A 20,695-nucleotide genomic window follows, 5' to 3' on the forward strand; every position below is an offset into this window, starting at 1 on the left:
TAGTGGTGTGCCAGGACCATCCAGCAAGACTGTACTCTTAAACCATTCACTGCCTAGATGACTCAATCTTGGACACAAGAGAAAAAAAAAAAAGTGATACTTTTCTAAATGTCAGTAAGGTCTAAGGAAAAGGAAGGTCAAAAGTTCTTCACATGGTCTTGTAATAGACCCCAAACTGTACCTTAAGGTCTCCAAAGGAAAGAGGAAGGGACAGATGAGGGAGGACAGAATGACGCAGAAATGAGCCAAGCAGGCACCAACACAGACGCCTGCATGCACAGGGACATTCCCTCTCTGTCTTAACAGAGACACTGAAACAAAGGAAATGCAGCCCATACTAAACATCCACATCTGGCCATTTTTAAATTTCTTTTAAGACTACCACAGTACCAGTTAGTCTTATCTACGTTGCTTTGCAAGCACATCAAAATATCAAAATATTGAGGCGTCCACATTCTGTTTACATAAGCACATGTGTGTAAGTACACGTAAACTCGATATGGAGGCCTCGATATTTTGATATTATGAATATAAATTACGATCCGTTAAGCTTTCGAAAGGAAGTATGACTTCTGCAACCACTGTGTATAGTATGATGGACTGATTTAAAAGCCAGAAGTCTATATATCAATAAATATGTGTAGAGAGATGGTTGGCGAATTAGGTCCAACTTGTTAATGAGAGCTAACTGCACGGTGTGACTGCGCAAGACTTCATGCCCTTGGCATGAAATAATTTTAGAACAATGAATAGATCTTTCTTTCATAACAAAGGGTCCATTTGAAGATGTCGTCTGAGTCCATCAAGGGATGTCATTTAAAGATGACCTCCCTTTGAAGTCATGGGCAACATCAGCTCCTCTCCGAGACAGGGATTACACAAAGTTTCCACCACAGAGGTGGCTCTGGGAATTTTCCGGGTGTAACTGCTTATTTAGGCTCAAATCATCTGCTTTGCCAACAACTCTTATCTCAGCCACTGGCTAATGAGTTACTCTCTCAAGCTTTTTACCGGTGTTTACCTGATTTCAAAGTCTGGTTAGAGTTAGCGTTGTGCTCACACTAAAGATCACAGACATGGGCCTTTGACTCCCTCGTTTGGAGACTGGGCCCGGCGCTTACGTACCTGCTCACCTCCGCCCTCGGCAGCCCGCTGTACAGCTCCATCATGTTCACTGCGCACGCCGTCTCCCACCCATTTAACAGTAGTCGTTCCTTCTGGAAGGGGGCACGGAAACGTGGAGGATTCAAAGACCAGCGTGTAAGCCTGAGGCCCTAGGACACGCACGATTTCTGAGGCCCGTAGTAGTTCCTTTTATCTTCCTTCTCAGTTTGCCATTTTCTGTATGAGCATGCAAGGCTTTCTTGGGAACACCTACTAGAGCGTACAGGCAAAAAAGAAAAACTCTTCCATGGATAACAGTTATTTGTCTGGTGGGCTGAGTGGCTGGCTGGTAGTCCAGGCTGTTTTGGAGCTTGCTAGACTAGGCTGGTCTCAACCATGTGACCTTTCTGCCTCAATCTACCACGTGGTAGGATTACAGGTCTGAGCTATGACACTCAGCTCAGGCAACATGTCACTTAGTCGTCATGTGAGAACGTTTATTTAAATAGTGACAGGTATGGGAGGTTATCTCCAGCAAATAAATGACTTCTTTACTTTTTTTTTTAAGGGACTACTACAGATTAAAAGAGATACAAAAGATATGTTAATCACCTATGAAGTGTAGATCATGGATAGATGCCAAATTAAATACACTAACTATAAAGCATGCTCTTAGGAAAAACAGAAGAGGCTCTGAGAGTCAGACCCATGACGGAGCTACTGTTGACTTGTGGCCCGTGATCACAGTAACATTACCCTGGAAGGAAGTTCACACTAGGAGGTTCTTTAATAAGCATGTAGGCTGAAACCATGTATTGTCCAGTGTATGCCTAAAAATACTCTGACAACAAATAATTGTCGGGGAGACTATGAGACAATACTGGCAAAGACTGATAATTATCGAAGCTGGCTGATAGGATATGGGTCTTTCTACTTTTATGCTTGTCTGAAATTTTGTATCACACAAAATAAACTGTGCAAAAGTTCTGCATAATGAAAGGAATGAGCTGTAGGGAACACAAATTTGTGTTTTCTGTATCAAGGAGACAGGTAGGACTTGAATTTTTCCGCCCTAAGGAGCCCTCTCTGCCTGAGTCACAGGCATACCCGGGCCTCTCATGGTGCTTCTGCCACAGTGTGCCCTGCTTTGCTGGCTAAGGGAATGAACAAATGCCCAGGATTTGCTCTGACCTGTGACTCGAGCGACTTGCAGGTTTCTACTCCTGCCAGGTCACACTGTCGCCTCCGGAGGTTTTCAATCATGATCTGCCCAAACCGGTCATCCATGTTGACCTGAGAAGGGAAAAAGCTGGTTAGCCACAACCTTAAACGTCTGTGTCCTAAATAAGCAAAACACAATATCCTGTCAAGGCTGACATTTGGTAAAACACATGGGAGAAGCTCAGGAGGGTTGTGTGACACAAAATTGAGCTGGTGGACCCCCAACAAAGGGCAGTACAGACCCCCTAAAATGCCCACCTAGTACAGCAATCCCATTGCTGGCAGAGAGGCTCAAATATATGTACAAAGATACAATGTTAGCCAGGTATGGTAGCCTATGCCTTTAATCCCACCGCTCAGGAAGGCAGGAGCAGGCAGATTATTATGGGTTCCAGGCCAGCCCGGTCTACAAAGTGAGTCCAGAACAGCAAAGGCTACGCAGAGAAACCCTGTCTCAAAAAGACCAAACAACTCAGTGGATGGCTTTTTGATCACCTCCCCCTGAGGGAGGAACAGCCTTACCAGGTCACAGAGAACGACAATGCAGCCAGTCCTGATGAGACCTGATAGGGTCAGAGGGAAGGAGAGGAGAACCTCCCCTATCAGTGGACTGGGGGAGAGGCATGGGAGGAGAAGAAAAAAGGGTGGTGGGATTGGGAGGGGATGAGGGAAGGGGCTACAGCTGGAATACAAAATGAATACTTTGTAATTAATAAAAAAATTAATTTGAAAAAAAAAACCAAACAAACAAAAAGATGCAATGGTATCTGTAACTGGAAGAATATGGAAAGAAACACCTATTGTTTGATTAATTCTATTACCTTCATAAAATGACATAGTATACAGCTGTGGAAGCACACAAAAACCACCCAACCAAATAACCAAACAATCCCTCCCCCTGCAAAAACAAAAAACAAAACAGAGAGATACAGGCACAGAATAACTTTAAGATAAATTCATTTGTTGCCAAGACTACCACACCTAACTACCTGAGTTCAATCCCCAGGACCCACATGGTAGAAGAGGATCAACTGCCACAGGTTGTCTTCTGACTTATACTTACACACACACACACACACACACACACACACACACACACACCATGACAATGGTGTGCCCACCTATATGGACAAACATATACAATAAATAAATGTAAGTAAACACTAAACAAATAAGTAAATAAACAAATGTTAAAAAAAGATTTTTAGGAAGAAGCAAGGCACAGAGAAATGTGAACAGAATGTTCCCATGCGCTTTCAAGAGGCAAACTAACCTATCTTTAATGCATTTACAAACGGAAAACACAGCAGGCAGTGCTGTTTCCTGGCAGACAACTAAGCTCTAGGGTTAGAGAGAGATCTGCTTGTTTTGATAAGACCATTCTTACATGTCTGAGACTGCCTCTTGCCCAAGTGGGCCTTAAACGGGTGTTCCTCCTGCCTTGGCCTCCTGAAAGGCAGAATTTACAGTGTTCCCACGCCACTGTCAAAGTATGCACACCAGTCCTCTGTCACGTTCAATAGACTTATGTAAATGCACAAGTGCTGGAAGGCATGATGCCACTGTATACTGTCACAGCATGTACACCAGTCCTTTGTCACATACAAGGGAACAAAAGGCATCACTTGACCAGTAAGATCCACCCCCGAGCCAGCTGGGCAGCAATGTTCTCTCTCACACTCTCTCTCTCATGTGCCTCAGGACAGAAGGTCTGAGAGCACACGCTTCATCATTTTGTTGAATGATGAAGAGCTGATGTTGAATCCTGGCTTGGCAATAGCTGTGACCCTGGAGAAGCTGGGTGACTTAGCTCTGCTGGGGCAGTACTCACACCAACCAAGCTAAGTGTGTGCTGCCATCACTCAGTTATTAATGTGGCTTTGTCACTGTACACAATTAACTGGGAGAAGCACCCAGGTAGCTAACCTGCACTGTGAGGTTGCTGTTGGTGGAGATCTGTTGATTTAAGTTAAATTTCTACTGACAAGGTGCAGATGGTGGGAGCTGAACCAGGTGAGGGACAGCTGGGGCAGAGCAATGGAGTCTGGCACAGTCCCAGACTTGCTTCTGAGTGAAAGTCCTTGAGTCAGAACCAACCCACTGTCTCCCAGAGTATGCTAGATAAATGCTCTGGACAGGGAGTATAGAAGAGGCAAATGATTACCCAAGTATGAAGCCAGCCTGGTCTACACAAGTTTTTGGCTAGCCAGGGTACACAGTGAAACTCTCTCTCAAAAAAAAAAAACAAAAAAAAAAAAAACAAAACCAACTAAGTAAATAATAAAAACAGCTAGCATGCATTCTGCTTGTTATTTGCCTACTGCAGTGTAACAGCTCATGAATTTCTATAAGGGAAGTGCTCAACAACAAAGGATTGTGGCTAGGGAGGTGGCTCCGTGGGTAAGAGTTTGCTACACAAACCTGAGGATCTGAGTTCAGACGCTCAGTGCCCAAATAAAAAGCCATAGGGCCACATGCAAGTGTAGCGCAGTGCTGGGGGTAGGGGGGGGGGGGCTGGAGACAGAGGATCACTGGGGCTATGCTGGCCATTCAGCCTAGCCAAAACAGTGCGAGCTCCAAGTTCAATTAGAGACGCCCATCTCAAGAGAACAAGGCCGAGAGCAACAGAGGCCACCACATGGCGCACATGTGTTGGGGGTCGGTCTGTGCTATGTATTCTAATGCTAATTACTGGCCTCCAAGATCTGTGGTGAGCACATCATCATGCATGCCTGTCTTTGTGTAAACTTTGCTCTACCTAATTTAAAGCTGATTGGTTAATAAAGTTGCTGAAGCCTGTGACTGGGCAGAGAGAGTTGGGCGAAGCTTAGGTTCCCAGGCTTGGGGGTCTGAAAGGTACCATGAGGTTGGGAAGGAGAAGAACAGAGAGAAGTGAATTGCCATGTGGCTGTATGGACCATCAGCACATGGCCATGAGGGCTGGTCTGATAAACAGAAGCAGCCCAGACAGGAATGATTAAGGCAAGTAATATGAGGTATGTAGCTGGGAAATAGCAACAAAGCTTAGAGGGTTGATACCTGCCCAGTTACTGTGCTTTAAAGTTTTTATAAATCCAAGAAGTCTCTGTCTTGATTATTTGGGAACTAGCCAGGGTACAGAAGCCCTCAAATCTAATAGCCCTTTCTACAACAGATATGGGGATATAATCACTCCACATCACCAGCAGTAAATAACTAGACCTCAGAAGAATCTCAGCAGTCCACACTTGCTGAACAGGGGGCAGTAGCCCAGGTGGAAATGCACACACCAGCTCTGTGTGCCTCACAACACACTAGGGAGCAGGGGTGTTACTATTTTCAGGCAATGAAACAGAGGCACAAAGACTGTAGGCAATTTGTCTTCATTACACAGGATTCAGACTCAAGCTGGATTCTCAAGCATCAAAAGGGCTTTTTCTGAAGCCATTAGACCAATCTCAGTGATCATAGGAAGAGGGCATTTTATACTTATAATCCTGTATATCACAGTTCTCTTACAAAATTAGGAGCTCTTGCAACACTAGGACAAATGCCCACATGGTATTCCCGGCTGGAGTTTCTGAAGGAGTGGCTGCTCCAGGCCCCTCAGTTCCCAACCTACACATCATTCAAGTAGCCTCTCCAGGCTCTCAGGTCATACCCTCCAAACAACCTGGCAGCTTCAAGTCCCTCAGTGCCCATCCTCCATACCACTCACATAGTCCACGACTTCCTTCATATCCCTGCCTACCTAAGCACCTCAGAGTTTTCTCTTCTTTCTGACATAGCCAAAATTACTCCATCCATGTTCTGTGGCTCTGTTGATAATATGTGATAAAATAAAAATTTGAAGACTTTCCCCAAGAATCAAGTTCTGAAATCTCTGCTAATAGCTCGTGGGAAGTCAAGAAAGCAGGAGAAGGGCTGCTAGAGCAGGCTGATGAAGCAGACGTGTGGCTGCAGACGGAAGGAACTGAGCAAGGGAAGACAGAGGCAAAGACACTCTGAAAGCGCATGTAGAGAACACCTCTCAGGAAACGCTTACCTGCTCGTAGTTTATGAACATGGCTGTGTCAAAACTGCTGGATGCCCACTTTAGGAGGTTGGCCGACTGCTCTGGAGTCATGTAAACCAGCACACATTCAGCTATCAGGAGTGTTGGTAATCTTAAGGAAAAAGGAAAGGGGGTAAATACGTTTTCATCATCGACACATCAACCTGTATAAACATCGCACCATTGGCAGTTCATACTCAAGAAATCCAGACCCGGCAAGCACTGTGTGATCAATGTTTAGTACAAATGTCAAGAGACAACCACAGAAAGGAGAGCAAGTAGCTGAGGTCCGTCTGTCTGTCTTAAGAAAATGAGGTCATATGTGGATGGACTGCAGAAGAGGAGACAGATCTGCTGCTGCTGTGGACCAACTGTCCAGGACAACAGAACCCTGAACATTCTCCCATCACAGCAGTTTATGCTCCCACCCTGCTTAGGCCCTTGTTCCGGCCAAAGCGCAGCAACAAGCACAGAGCGTGTCAATCACCCACACTACAATGGGATCCTGACAGAAAACAAATGGACTCCAGGTAGCCAGGTGACGGCAAGAAAATGAAGCATCTGTGCTGACAGATGCCAGCTGGCCCATCTGCTGGTCACTCAAGCGGACCCTTGGAGCTATCAACATACCTGGCCCCAAGAAAGAACCACCCAGTTAAGCCCAGCCCCCACCGTCAGCTCAAGGATCCTTAGTGAGCTGTTTCAAACCACTAAGCTGAGATATGCAGAAATTCCTAATATTCACTTAACAGAATCTAATCCCTCCTAAGTGAAGGTTTGCCACAAAGAGCTGAAAAACAAAGATTTGAAGTATAATTCAGTGGTTCAGGGCTTGCCTAGCATGTATCAGACCTTAGGTTCTACCCCCAGCACCAACTAGAAAAATAATTAATTTTAAAAGCTGAAAGCAGTGTCGCTGTGAATGGTTATATTCTTCGAGAAATTCCATTATTAGTATGCATTGATCTACCAGACACAAAGTAACAATACACGATGGAACAGGAAAAACAATACATCCTTATAGAATTATCCAGAAGGTATAATTTTTATAACATAGTTTTTACAATTTCACACATGCATGACTTGCATACTGGCCACTCTCAATCCCTGTCACCACTTGTTTCCCCTCCCCCACTTCCAACAAATCTCTCTTTCACATTCATGTTTATTCGTTTTGTTTTGTGATCCACCCATCCACCAAAATTCTCTAGGCCATCTGTGTGACCACGGTTTTGGACCTATCTGTTGGGGCCTGATGCACTCAACAGCAGGTCTACAACTGTAAACAACAATCATTTCTTTTCCAAATCTATCAATAGCCAGATGTTTAGGGTAAATGGTAGGGCTCCATGAGCCTCCCCTCCTCCTTCCTTGACCTGACGTGGTAGTCTTCTGTGGGCCAGTGTAGGAAACCAGCTGATATGAATTAATGATTGCAATGGCTGTGCCAGCTCTCTCGGGTTGTTGTTTGACACGTCCTGCCCTTTACCCTATCTCCTGGCTCTTACACACTTCCTAGCCTTCTTCTGGAACATGCTGTAAGCCTTAACAGGGTGGTCTAGGCGACTTGATTAGAGTGGACCACATCATCACACTGCCAACATGCTCCCTGTGTTTTTACAACATCTCCACTGGTTTTTTTGTTAGTCCATTTACATTCCTTCTCAGGCTCCTTTGCTAGGACTTCATTCCTTCCCTTCACCCTAAGTAATAAGATTACCATGACTGGTTATTTCTCCAAAATTAAGTGGCTTTCTTTTGTCTTTAATTTTAGACTGTGACACAAATAAGTTACATGAAATCAGATGGTAAAAAATAAGATACTGATAAAAAAAAACCATAGAGATTATTACAAAAACTGTAACAATTTCTATGCAAATTTAGAAGTTATTTGAAACTTCTCTAAGAACCATCAGCAACAACTAAAATTATAGAAATGTAAAAGCTGTTCAGATTTTTCTGTTTGTGTTTTGCGAAAGGGCCTCACTTTGAAGACCTGGCTGGCGATGAGCTCATGATTCTCCAGCCTAAGGCTGGTGTAACAGGCATACATCACTATACCTAGCTATTTCTCACTTTTTTTTTTTTCACTACTAAGAATTAAAACTAGAGCCATGTGCATTACAGGCAAGTACTCTATCATTTTGGTTATATCCCAGTCCCATTTCTCAGATTTGTAAAAACCAGTTATCACTGACATAAACTTGTAGCATGGCTTGCTGGGTTCTGATATTATTCCAAGACTTGAAAGAGAAAACCATAGAAATACAGAAGAGAGATGAGCCACTCACAGTGACATCCCAGTGCACACTGCTGCTATATAATCTATATAACTATATAGATAACTATATATCTATATAACTGGACATGGCTTCTATGCTCGTAACTGCCATCAGTGAGAGAAGAAACGGTGTCCACACAGTCCAGCACAGCCCTGACAGTACCAGCCAGCCCTTGTGCTCCCCTGGATTCTACTTTGGTTTTCTAAACACTGAAATGGTCTCTACCTTCACTTGGCTAAGATGCACATCCGTCGCTCACTGGAACTAAACCTGGGTCCTCTGGAAGAGCAGCCACTGCTCTTAACCACTGAGCCATCTTTCCAGCCCAATTTATTTATTTTTATTTTATGTGTATTGGTGTTTTGCCTATATGTATGTCTGTGTGAGGTTGTTGGATCCCCTGGAACTGGAGTTACACATAGTTGTGAGCTGCTGTACGGGTGCTGGGAACTGAACCTGGGTCCTCTAGAAGGTCAGTACTCTCAACCACCGAGCCGTCTCTCCAGCCCCTTTATGAACTCAGTCCTCATGTGAGGCAAGCACTTTATTGACTGAGCCACCTTCCTGCAGCTGACTTTTTTTTTTCTAAGGCAGGATCTCACTATGTGATATGTAGTCCCATCTGTACTTGAATCCACGGTGATTTACCTGCCTCAGTCTCCCAAATACTGGGATTACCCGCATAGCCATGACACTCGGTTTAGGATCACTACTTTTCAAAACATAACTGAAAGGAAAGCACTGAATATAAGGAAGACACCTGAGAAGTCAGGCATAATTCTAGTATTTGTTATAACAACTGCTCTTCATCTTTGGTATTCCAAAAGTGAGGCCAATTTCCCCATCAACATCTTGCCCCACTTATAGCTGATTGCCTTCCTGTTCTGTCATGTCACTAGAGAAATTGCAGGTCCCTATAGCCGAAGTTAGACTGAGATGTGACTTGCTCCATAAGTGACTAGTAGACACTCCTTCCTGTTCTCCTACCCTCAGGTGCATTTCTTCATCAAATCTTCAGACCCATCCGGTGAGACAGCATTTTCCCATACCATAATGCAGAAAAAAAATAAGTACCACATAAATATTAAAACAATTTTAAATGACCACTGTCAAATAACTAGTTCATGCAACAGTTAGCATCATGCTCAGAGTCAGATGCTAAAACTCCAGATGAAGAGAGTGCCGTGGTTACTGAGGAGCATCCGATTCAGTTAGTCCCCCGGTGACTCTCACTAACAAGCTCTCAAAGCACACGCCTAAGAAAACCAGCGTCCTTGGATAGCAATACATACATTCCACCAAAGGGAGAATAAACTACATGCTAATCAGAGCTGTGGAGTGAAAAAGCCGTAAGAAACCCAGATGTGCGCTCGGCGTTTTCTAGTCAGTTTTCTCTCCATCCTGTAGCGCATACCTGAGAGCCAGCTCATAAAGACAAAGGTTTACTTTGGCACCCAGTATTAGTTTTCCATCCACGATGGGCTGGCCCTGTTGCTTTGAGCCCACAGCCAGGCTCCACATGGGAGAACAGGGTACATTTCACAATGGGAACCGAGAGAGGGACTGGCTGTGGCACCAACATCCTTCAGGGACACGCTCTCAAGGTAACTTCCTACCAAGCTCCCCCTCCTAAAGGTTCCACCTCCTCCATGGCCTGGAACCAACAGTGCTCTCTGAGTACTCAGTGAGACAATGACCCCATGATGGCACGAGGCCATCAGAGCCATCTCTCGCATGGGACGTGGGCCTACAAGCCCCACTGAGGATAACGCTGCTGCTGACAGGAGGTTGCATAATGGAGAAGAGACACCTGCTCACACATCAACGGCAGATGAGTTAGAAAGGCACGGAGACATGCTGCCGTTTTTCTCCATCCATCGCCCAGAGCTCCATGTTTCATACCATTCCTCCCTCCTCTCACCTCACTCAGAAGAACGGGGGATCTTCTCCTGCCCCAGTGACAGCTAAGCTCAGCACGGGCTCTGCATCGTCCCACCACTGTCCCCAACACACTTCTCCTAGCATTTACTTCCCCAGATGCTCATTTCTTTAACCTTCTGCAGAAGATGCTGTGCCTTGGTTTATTCTTCTAAGCAACATTCCCTTCACCACATCTTCCATTCAAGTGTGCTCCTGCTACTAACTTCAAATATTCACCCCAATGTCACCTTCATCTGTGCGGCGTCTCTTACTGCATGTTGAACTCTAGTCTGATTTTGACCCACAGCATAGTTCTAAAGCCATACATCACTACCCTCTTCTCCACAGAGGACACTCTCAGTGTGGAGGACCCTTCTTTTCACTTAAAAGCCACTTCTGCAATGTAAGCGAAATGAAAGCACAGGGATCCGGAGGTATGAGCTTTACACATGTGGTCTCACGATGACGGTAAGTATTCCACAACTTGATTTTTAACTCATCACTACATTTTGAGTTCTCTCCATGTTGATTTGAGTCATGCACTTCATGTTTTGTTCATCCTGTCTCCTTCTAGAGGGCCTGTCCAGTTTTCTACTATCCTGCTTGCTGCAGTGAGCACCCACCTTAAGCATGAAGCACCTTCTCTGGAACACACATCCAATGTGGAACTTTTATATCACACATAACAATTCTGCTAGCTGCTTCCCATTGCTCTTCACCATGGCCTGCAGCCAGTTCACCCCCTCTTAGTGAGCCACTAAAGCCTACTCCCGACCACCCACGTCCTTACCAACACCATGTACAGTCAGATTTACACATTCTTGACACCTTAGTGGGCGAATGGCAGAATTTCATCTGATGGCTACCGTGGCTTGATAGCCTCCTGTGGCAGGCATACATCATACATCCTGACATTCCATCACATTCACTATCCACCTATCTTTGGCCATTTACGCTGGTCTCTCTTCATGAGTGTTGGTCTCTAGGTATTCGAGACACTAGCTCCTTCTTTACATATTGTTTCAGACTCTCTCGCCTTAGTTTATTATATCAGGGCCAGCATTTTTAAAAGGACTCACTGGTGAAAGGATGACCTAAGAAAATGACTCCTTAGAAATCTCAAAAAACGGGGGCTGGAGAGATGGCTCAGAGGTTAAGAGCACTGCTTGCTCTTCCAGAGGTCCTGAGTTCAATTCCCAGCAACCACATGGTGGCTCACAACCATCTATAATGTGATCTGGTGCCCTCTTCTGGCGTTCGGGTGTACATGCAGGCAGAACATTGTATACATAATAAAATAAAGAAATCTTAAAAAAAAAAATCACAAAAAACTGCACCAAGAAGCAACGACACAATTCAGCACAAAGACGGGAGGCAAGTGTGGAGCTGTACTACCAACTGCATCCCAGACTCTCAGGAAATCACAATCACGTAAGGGTTAAGAAAAAATCTCACTGTGTATTCATGTTACATTTCTTTAGCTTCTCTTCCAGTTCAGAAAGGTCTCGGAGATCTGCTCCAATGATGGCGAATCTTTTTGAATCCAGCGTGTGTCCATCTGTAAATGCAAAAAAAATTAAAATTCTCATTTCAACACAAGCCAACGGTATCACACTTTTAATGGGCACGGCTTTTGCTTTTTTTTTTTTTTTTAAAGGTTACTTTAATTTTTCTTATTTTGTTTTTTATGTGTCTGGATGTTTTGCCTGCGTGTGTGAATGTATACCATGTGCATGACTGGTGTTCTCAGGGGCTAGAGAAGGGCAGCAGATCCTGGAACTGAAGCTACTACCTCCACGCAGATGCTGGAATGAAACATGGGCCCTCTGGAAGAACAGGAACCACTCTTAATGCTGAGCCATTTCTCCAACCGAGATATGACTTTTTCAAAATTAAGTTAATTTTAATCCAGGTATGGTGGTGCATACCTTTAATCCTAACTCTTGGTAGGCAGAGACAGGTGGGTCTCTGTGAATTCAAGGCCAATCTGGTCAGCATAGCAAGTTGCAGGACAGCCAGGGTTACATAGAAAAACCTTATCTCAATAATGATAATGATGATGATGAAACAGGAAACTCTAGGTTTAGTGACAGTCCCTGTCTCACTGCAATAAGGTGGGGAATGATAGAAGACGCCTCTTCTGGTCTTCTGGCCTCCGTGTAGGCACATGCAGTCTCAAACACACGCACCTACACATGCACACATGAATAAACCACCTGATAGGCGACTGAAACTTAAGCCAAATCTTATCTTCTAAAGTTATCAGTATAACATTGTAGCTTTTTTCCTTTATGTTTAAGTCCAGTAGTGAGTAAAAAAACTTCTCTCTCACACACAGGTGTTTCAGAAAATAGGCCCACTCAACACTCAACACCTGTTTTACAAACTGCTTTTCCTACCTAATAACAGCATCAAAGGTATCCTCTTTATTTTGACTTGTTTTCTTGTAATGAGGTCTGACTATGTGGCTCAGACTGACTCTTGCAGCCTTAGCTTGTCCGGCTGAGTCTACAGACCTGCACCACTATGCCCAGCTCAGGGCGCCATTTTCCACATCGATTTCCGAGCATGCTACTAAGAGGGGAACACAATCCCTCACTACTTGACCTATGGGACTGCCAAACAAAAACACCTGTATTCAGCCAGTCCCTTCCTACTGGATAGATTGTCCCCACTTGAGACACTGCAGTGAGCAACCTGGTCCATACACAGGGACCTGGCAGTCACTTCTTCAAGGCAGAGGGATGAGTGGGATTAGAAAGCCAAAGACTAAGCCTGTCTGAATACCAGTACCAACTGGTGGGTGGTCCTCCAAACTCTATACCATTTGGAATATGTTTTGTTTAAAAGAAAGTAGTTTGTGCAGTGAAACATTTACAAAATGAGTAAAAACATGAATTTTTAGATGTGCCAGAGTGAGATGGGATGGTGTCTGTGGTGGCTCTCAGGTTTGCGAGCCAGCACAGCCACCCTTGAGGGCTGTGCCCAGACTGTAACTGCGTAGACCTTCCCACAGTAGACACCTGTAGCGCATTCCCAGGTGGCTCTGAGGTTGTCAGTCTGGATATGAATTTAATGACACTGCCTTTGATGGCCATCAGTGCCGTCAATGATATCTTGGTGCGTCCTTAGAAACTTTCAATTAAGGAATGACTGGTTTTTCTTTATTTTTTTAAGCTGGGCCTCTGCTGGTTAGCTCAGCGTGGCCTTGTACTCCCGGTAACCCTCCCACTGGCAGAGTGCTGGGGTGACAGGTGTGTGTCACCATGCCTGGGTCAATTACCTTTCTACCACAGGCCTTATTTACTATTTCCTCAGTGGTAGAGAAAATGTGGGTAGGTGACAAACAGCAGTCATCCTGACCCACTGCTGCCGATTCAAACTCTTCTGGCTCTGAGAGTCCTTAACAAAAGGTGTTGAAAATGGCACAGTGCCATGCTAGCACATATCAAACCCTGTATTCAATCCCCAGGACTAGAGAAAAAAATAAATAAAACAAAACTATAGCATGTACAGAGGGCCCCTTATCATCTTCATCAGCCCATTTGGCTGATTTAAATACACTGAAAGAAAATAACACCTTCTGGGAGCCCTATAGATGTCAGGAAAACAATACAGAACAAATAGGAAACCCAAAGATACCCCAGGGTACTGCAATGCTGGATCAAGAAAATAATATCAAGAATACAAAAGTACTTGTCTGGCCTATAACAGAAACAAACAATTCCCATGTGCCTGTGTACCTTCTTAAAAACAATGCACTGATCATGAGTGTGTCTTGGATTAGTTTCTCCATTCCTGACCAAGCCTGGAAGACACACTAGAGTTTTGAAGCATGTAGTTCTCTAATAAAATGGAATGCAGAGGTGAAGAGGAAACCAAGTGGATTGCGAAAGACACACCTTACTAGGACCAGTATCAAAACAGCAAAAAGCAAACAGGGCACAGGACAGCAGATGTGAACACACATAGTGATGTAAGGCTCCTGGGCCTGGCCTGTATCAAGGAGGAACTCCACACAACAGGAGGAAAGCCCTGGACAACATGACCTCGAGCCTTTGATGTGACAGAATCTGAGGATCTCAGCAGCACACATCAGCACCACACACAGTTGCCCCTAAGTCAAAGCTGTTCCAGTTGTTTAAATACACAAGGTCCATTGTCTGTCCTCAGGGGAAGCCTCTCCACAGGGAACACAATGGACATGTGGGAGACATGAGCTCGGAGCAAGTTCCAAAGAAGTTTTATTATTCTGAGAAAGCAGACACTTTTATAAAATCCAGCACTGTCCAGAGACCACTGGAAGAAGCAGAAAGCCATACATACTGGAGTGCTCCCCAGAGGTGACAGGAAGGACTAAGTCCATGTATTGGGTAAGGAAGTGCAAGCCTGAAATCCTAGCACTGGGAGGTAGAGGCAGGAGGATGGAGAGCTGAAGGACAGCCTTGGTTACATAGCAAGTTTGGGTCAGCCTGGGCTTCCTGAAACTCTGTCTTGGGGGCGAGGGGGATTGTATGCATTGCTTCTGGTAGTTCTGTAATTCACACTCCTTTAGAGAGCTTGTTGCTAAGAGGATTGACAAAGGAGAAGCTTTGAAAATACAACTAATAAGGCTTAACAATTAAGAACGAGCTTATACATGCCCAAAGTGAAGAGACAATTATGAAAATCCCCCCTCTATAAGCCTGGCCGTTCTTCAGTTTAAGTAGTGGTTCTCAGCCAGGGGCAACTTCACCACTCAGGAGAACAGAGCAAGAAGACATTTGCTCATCACGACTGAGGGATGCGCTGTAAGCACCCCATGATAGCAGGCCACCCCACAGCAGACCCCAGACGTCAGTAATGAAGACAAAGAGGCCCTGACATAAAGAGAGTCACTAAAACTTAAGAGCTACTGCTCAATAGTAAATTGTTAAAAGTCCTTAAATAACACCCAGTCCCGGGTACTCAGGAGGCTGAGGCAAAAGGGCTGCTTGAACCCTGGAATTTGACACCAACTTGGACAACATGGCAAAACTCACCTTAAAACAAACAAAGTTTTAAGTGGTCCTAAACACTCTGTGATGGAGGAGTCATAACACATTGTGGTCTATGCAGCTGACAAACTAAAAACAAAAGCAAAACCTTCTTTGAAGAGAATTTGTAGTACATGGTCACATTTCAACGTAAGCGTCTTTCAGCCTTGTAGCTCTGGGCAAGTAACATCCCACATGACCACCTTTCTTTTAAGTATAAAATGTAGACAACGCTGATCTTAAATGATTATATTTAGTACTGAGATGTTAAACTGGTAAGTTTGGGGTTCTCAAATGTGTACTGACATGGCCTGGGTGGCATAGCAAATTCACAGGGATGAAGCAAAGCAGTTTGAATTTCTGCAGGAGACAGGTACTAACTCAGTCAGGCACACTGCAGCTTCAACAGTACATCTTTCAACTCCTCCAATGTTATCATCCCTCTGGGAAGTCGAGCTCTTGTATGCCATGAATGAAAAGCAGAAACTGTGAATGTCAATGTGGACACAGGCAGTACCCAGCCTGATTCCAAGATGACACTGTGAGGTACCCAGGCACACAGGTCTCATTAGTAACAGCAGTTTTTAAAGAATGAAAAAGTTAGCTGGGCGTGCTGGTGGTGGTACACGCCTTTGATCCCAGCACTCAGGAGACAGAGGCAGGTAGATTTCTTCAGAGTTTGAGGTCAGCCTGGTCTACAAATCGAGTGCCAGGATAGCCAGGGCTGTCACATGGAGAAACCCTGTTTCAAAAAACAAAACAACAACAACAAAAAGAGCAAAATAGTCACGCCTAAAGCAGTGGTGCACATCCGGAATCCTAGCATTTAGAAGGCTGAGGGTGAAGGGTTAAAACTTGAACGAAATCTTGGTTGTATAGCAAGACTTGTCTAAATGCATGAATGAATAAATAGTGCTTGTCCAACTTACCTGTTGACTTTCAAATGACTAATAAATTGCTATAACATATATACTTAAGATTTAAGATGTTTGAACCCAACTCATTAATAAACTGAAGTGTGGAAGATGTCTTATGGACTAGAGTACTGTGGAGTTGCTGAGACCTTGAAGGCACTAATTTTAAAATGATAGGGTCAGCCTGACCTAGCTCAATGCCTAGGAACACACAGGAGGCCTTGGCAAACACAAGAGCCCAGCTGAAAAATTCTACCCAAATGAACCCACCTACAGAGAGAAGTCACTCTGTGAGCTTAACAGATGGCAGTTGCTCTGGGCAACATGGTTCACAGTGGTTTGTTACTGAGCAAAGGGCAACTGATAAAGGCTGTGATCATCTGCCTCCTACATCTGCAGTTCAGGAATAGGCATGAGCAAAGTGAAGACCTGAGCAACGTTACGTGGTCTATAAATAGCACTCACATACACATGTGCAAGCAGTGACTCAACAGTGTTGGTATGTTCAAGTCAGCATTTCAACAGGCATGCTGCTCGGAGCTGGACTCAACCAATTCAACCTGTCACTTCTTCAGGGAAAGATTACTCTATTATTTTTAAAGATTACAAAAAGCTCTTTTTAGACAAGAGATTTCCCTAGAACAGTTGAGCTTTGCTTTTGCTTTTGTTTTGTTTTAAGGTAAAAGCGACTCCATCTCGGATGGATTTCTTGCCCACATGCAAGATTAATTTACCCATGTATCCATCCATCTGATAATTCATTAGCACTACGTAGAGGGTACTGAACCAATTCTGGGAATACTAGACTGACCAAGAAGATGTGGTCTACGCTGGGCATGCTGGCACTGCCTGTGACCCCAGCACTGAGCAGGTGTAGGCAAGAGAAACCTAAGTTCCAGGCCAACCCAAGCTACCCAGCAGAGTCCTGAAGAAAAACAAAAGCCAACCAACAATAAACCTGTCCTCATGGGGCTTATAACCCAATAGGAAAGATGAAAAATGGACACATCCAAGCACGGTAATGCTCTGTGGGCGGTGTGCACAGTGGGAGTTGGTTCTACTTCAGACATTTCCACACTGCTGATCAAAATGATGCAAAGTGCCAGGCTGCTCATGACAGATGCTGACGCGAAACCAATTAACCACGATATGGACGACCGTTACAGAAGGGGGAATAGCACATGGGGAACAAAGGCTAGTAGCCATGCAGACTTCTGCGGTAACTTTAGCAACACTCCACACACAAGAAACGTGACTGCAGCCCTGCAATTGTACACAAAGGGAGGTCTGTTTGGGTGCCGGAAGGCTACTGTGTTGACAATCGGAGAAGGCCTCTCTCAGAGCATGGTTTCTCATCGTTATGGTGTTAAACCCCTTGACCTTCTCTGTCAACTACAACCGAACACAATGAAAAACTTTGGGAGAGATCTAAAACAAGCAAACAAAAGACAGAACACCACAATCTGGGAGGCTCAGCACTGAGAGAGTGTGTCAGAAACAGGTATAACTACATAGGGGACTGGGAATGTGGCTGAGTGGTAAAGGGCTTGACTGGCATGTAGAAGGGGCTAGGTTTGATCCCTAGAACTACCAAAAAAGAAAGCTGCTGAGCAGCAATACCAATGGCTGGAGCCAAGCAAGTTAGCACAAGCGATGGACTGCAGTTATGTCAAGAAGGAGCCTGTCTCAAACAAGCAAACTGTTACAGTCCCCACTGTAACGCTCAAAGGCTACTTGCCCATGTGAATAGGATCCTCTTGTTGCAGCTCCATGATGGGTCTGAACAGAAGTGGCTTGCTTCTAGGAGAAGGGAAAGAGGAAAGAGAGTCAATTAGCACATGAGTGCATTTACTGACGAGACGCAGGCATCCGTCACAAACTGCGTGTACCTATTGAGGACCCCTTATCCAAAATTCTTGGGACCACAAGTGGTACAGATTTGGGGTATCTGAGAGTCTGCAGTATTTGCATAGACTTTACCGTACACTTCCCCAACTGGACATGATGTGGAAAATGTTTGATTCTAGAGCATTTTTTATTTCACATTATGGATGAGGGAACTTAGGTGAATTGCTAATGTGTAGAACAAGGGCCACTTCAGAACTCTTTCAGTCTATGTACATCTGGCCCTAGGCACACAGTGGCAGTTCAGTCCACACAGGCTTCAGGTTAGGACTGCTCTGTGTTTGGTCTTCAAATCACACTGATCACACAGTAATTCAATTTAAAAATAGCTAAAATTAGACTAACACAAATTTTTGAAATGTTCTAGGATTTCCCAGCTACCTCCAGCTTCTTGCTTATTCTCAAGCAAAATTGTACCTTATGATCCTGGCTGTTCTTTGTCATATGAATACAAAGAAAAAATCTCTTAAAGTCTGGGAACATTCATACATAACTCCTGTGACCCAGCAAATGAAAAAAGTCAGAAATCTGAGAACCACATGGCTACTTGCAGGTAAAACCTGTTTTTCTTTCCAGGAAACCATCTTGAGCTTTACCTAGGGTCTGATCACTCCCACTTCACCCAGAGTGCTAGTGAGTTCAGCAGAACCACACAGTTCTGAGGCAGCATTTGTCACCTTTTAAGCCTATTTAATATGAAATGTGCTTAATATTTAGAAAAACTGCAACACTCACAGTACAGACCACAGAAAAGCTTGACCAATGCTCCCAATGTATAGGGATACAATAGATATAAGAATAAACAAAGTTTTAATGTCTGGAACTTAAAAAATATAATAGGCTTTTATTTAAATAACTACTTACAGTGGGGCAGGGGTAAAAAAAAAACAGCAAAAACTCTGAAGTCCTGACAGAGGATTTTCAGGTCAGGGTTTAGATCTTAGTTCTGCCCATGCTAGCCAGGTGACCTTGAGGAGGACAAAGCTCAGCACAGAAGATTCTTTATCTCCAAAGAGGATTCTGAGCACTCAGGTTCAAAGTCTACTTGAGGAGTGAGCTGTCCACAAAGCACTCAAGATAGCAAGAGGCAAAGAAAAGTGCATCATCTAGAGTTCTGCAAGCTCTGCAGAACAGCTCACATAGCATTCCACATATTCAAATCCAGAAAGAAATTATTACATGAATTCGGGGCCAGGTTTTAGTCTATACCGCAGGATAAATCAGTAATCAAAATACACAAGAATTGGGGCTGGAGTGATGGCTCAGAGGTTAAGGGCATTGTCTGCTCTTCCAGGGGTCCTAAGTTCAATTCCCAGTAACCACATGTGACTCTCAACCATCTATAATGAGATCTGGTGCCCTCTTCTCATGTGAAGGCACATATACAGATATTGTATACATAATAAATAAATACTTAAAAAAAACCACAAGAATTTTCAGAGTATTCAACTCTACTCTGCATAGGCCAATTTTCAGTATTCAGAGAAGTTTCATTACAGAGTAAGGAGGGTCACACAGAAGGTACACTGAACTGGACGGTGGTGCACTCTTGTAATCCCAGCACTCAGGGAGGCAGAGGCAGGTGGATCTCTGTGAGTTCAAGGCCAGCCTGGTCTACCAAGTTGGTCTAGGACAGCCATGGCTACACAGAGAACCCTGTATTGAAAAAAAAACAAAAAATAAAATAAAATAAAAATAAAAAAGAAGATACGCTGAATGCCGAAGCCTGCAAAGCAAGCTGGACTGATGGTGCCAGAGTAAGAGGGGAGACTAAAAGGCACCGCTCTCCATTGAGGTCTGGCAAATTCAACCCAATACACCAAGAGTTGAGTCTCCACCAACTGGCATCCTGTCCCCCAACAAAGCCACACTTACTTGATGGTGTGCAGCTTTCTCGTGACTATCATTGGAAAGTCGACTTCAAAATATTTACTTGGGAGAAGACCTTCATCCTGGAGAAAACCACACGGAATCATTCCTTAACTCACATAGTCGCTGAGTGCAGCAATCGCTTGCCTAACCAAAATAGGGTACTTTGGGATTAGGTCAGGAGACTCATGTGGTCAGAAGTATACTATTTATTTTTATTCGTATGTACGGATGTTTGTTGAGCCTGTGTGTATGACTGTGTAGCATGTGTGTGCCCTACTGCCCTCAAGGGTCAATAAGTCCCGTAGAATTAAAGATGGTTGTGAAGTGCCACGTGGGTGCTGAGAATTGAACCTGGGTCCTCTGCAAGAGCATGTGCTCTTAATTGTTAAGCCATCTCTTCAGCCCCAGAAGGCATTTTTCAAATTACTA

The 20,695-nt window shown here is 44.3% G+C and overlaps 1 protein-coding gene across 1 annotated transcript in view; it reads right to left on the reverse strand.

The window, feature by feature from the left end:
* The window catches only part of Lcmt1 (leucine carboxyl methyltransferase 1), a 53,716-nt gene that overhangs the window by 6,265 nt on the left and 26,756 nt on the right, over positions 1-20,695 (reverse strand). Inside the window, exons 4-9 of the mRNA XM_055627667.1 lie at positions 20,270-20,346; positions 18,228-18,289; positions 12,016-12,118; positions 6,350-6,470; positions 2,296-2,397; positions 1,126-1,217 (exon numbers count right to left, since the gene is read on the reverse strand). Coding sequence (XP_055483642.1) covers positions 1,126-1,217; positions 2,296-2,397; positions 6,350-6,470; positions 12,016-12,118; positions 18,228-18,289; positions 20,270-20,346 — 557 coding nt within the window. The remainder of the gene's footprint in view (positions 1-1,125; positions 1,218-2,295; positions 2,398-6,349; positions 6,471-12,015; positions 12,119-18,227; positions 18,290-20,269; positions 20,347-20,695) is intronic.

Source organism: Psammomys obesus, unplaced genomic scaffold (assembly GCF_907164565.1).
Source record: "Psammomys obesus unplaced genomic scaffold, mPsaObe1.curated_primary_1811, whole genome shotgun sequence".
NCBI classification, from domain to species: domain Eukaryota; kingdom Metazoa; phylum Chordata; class Mammalia; order Rodentia; family Muridae; genus Psammomys; species Psammomys obesus.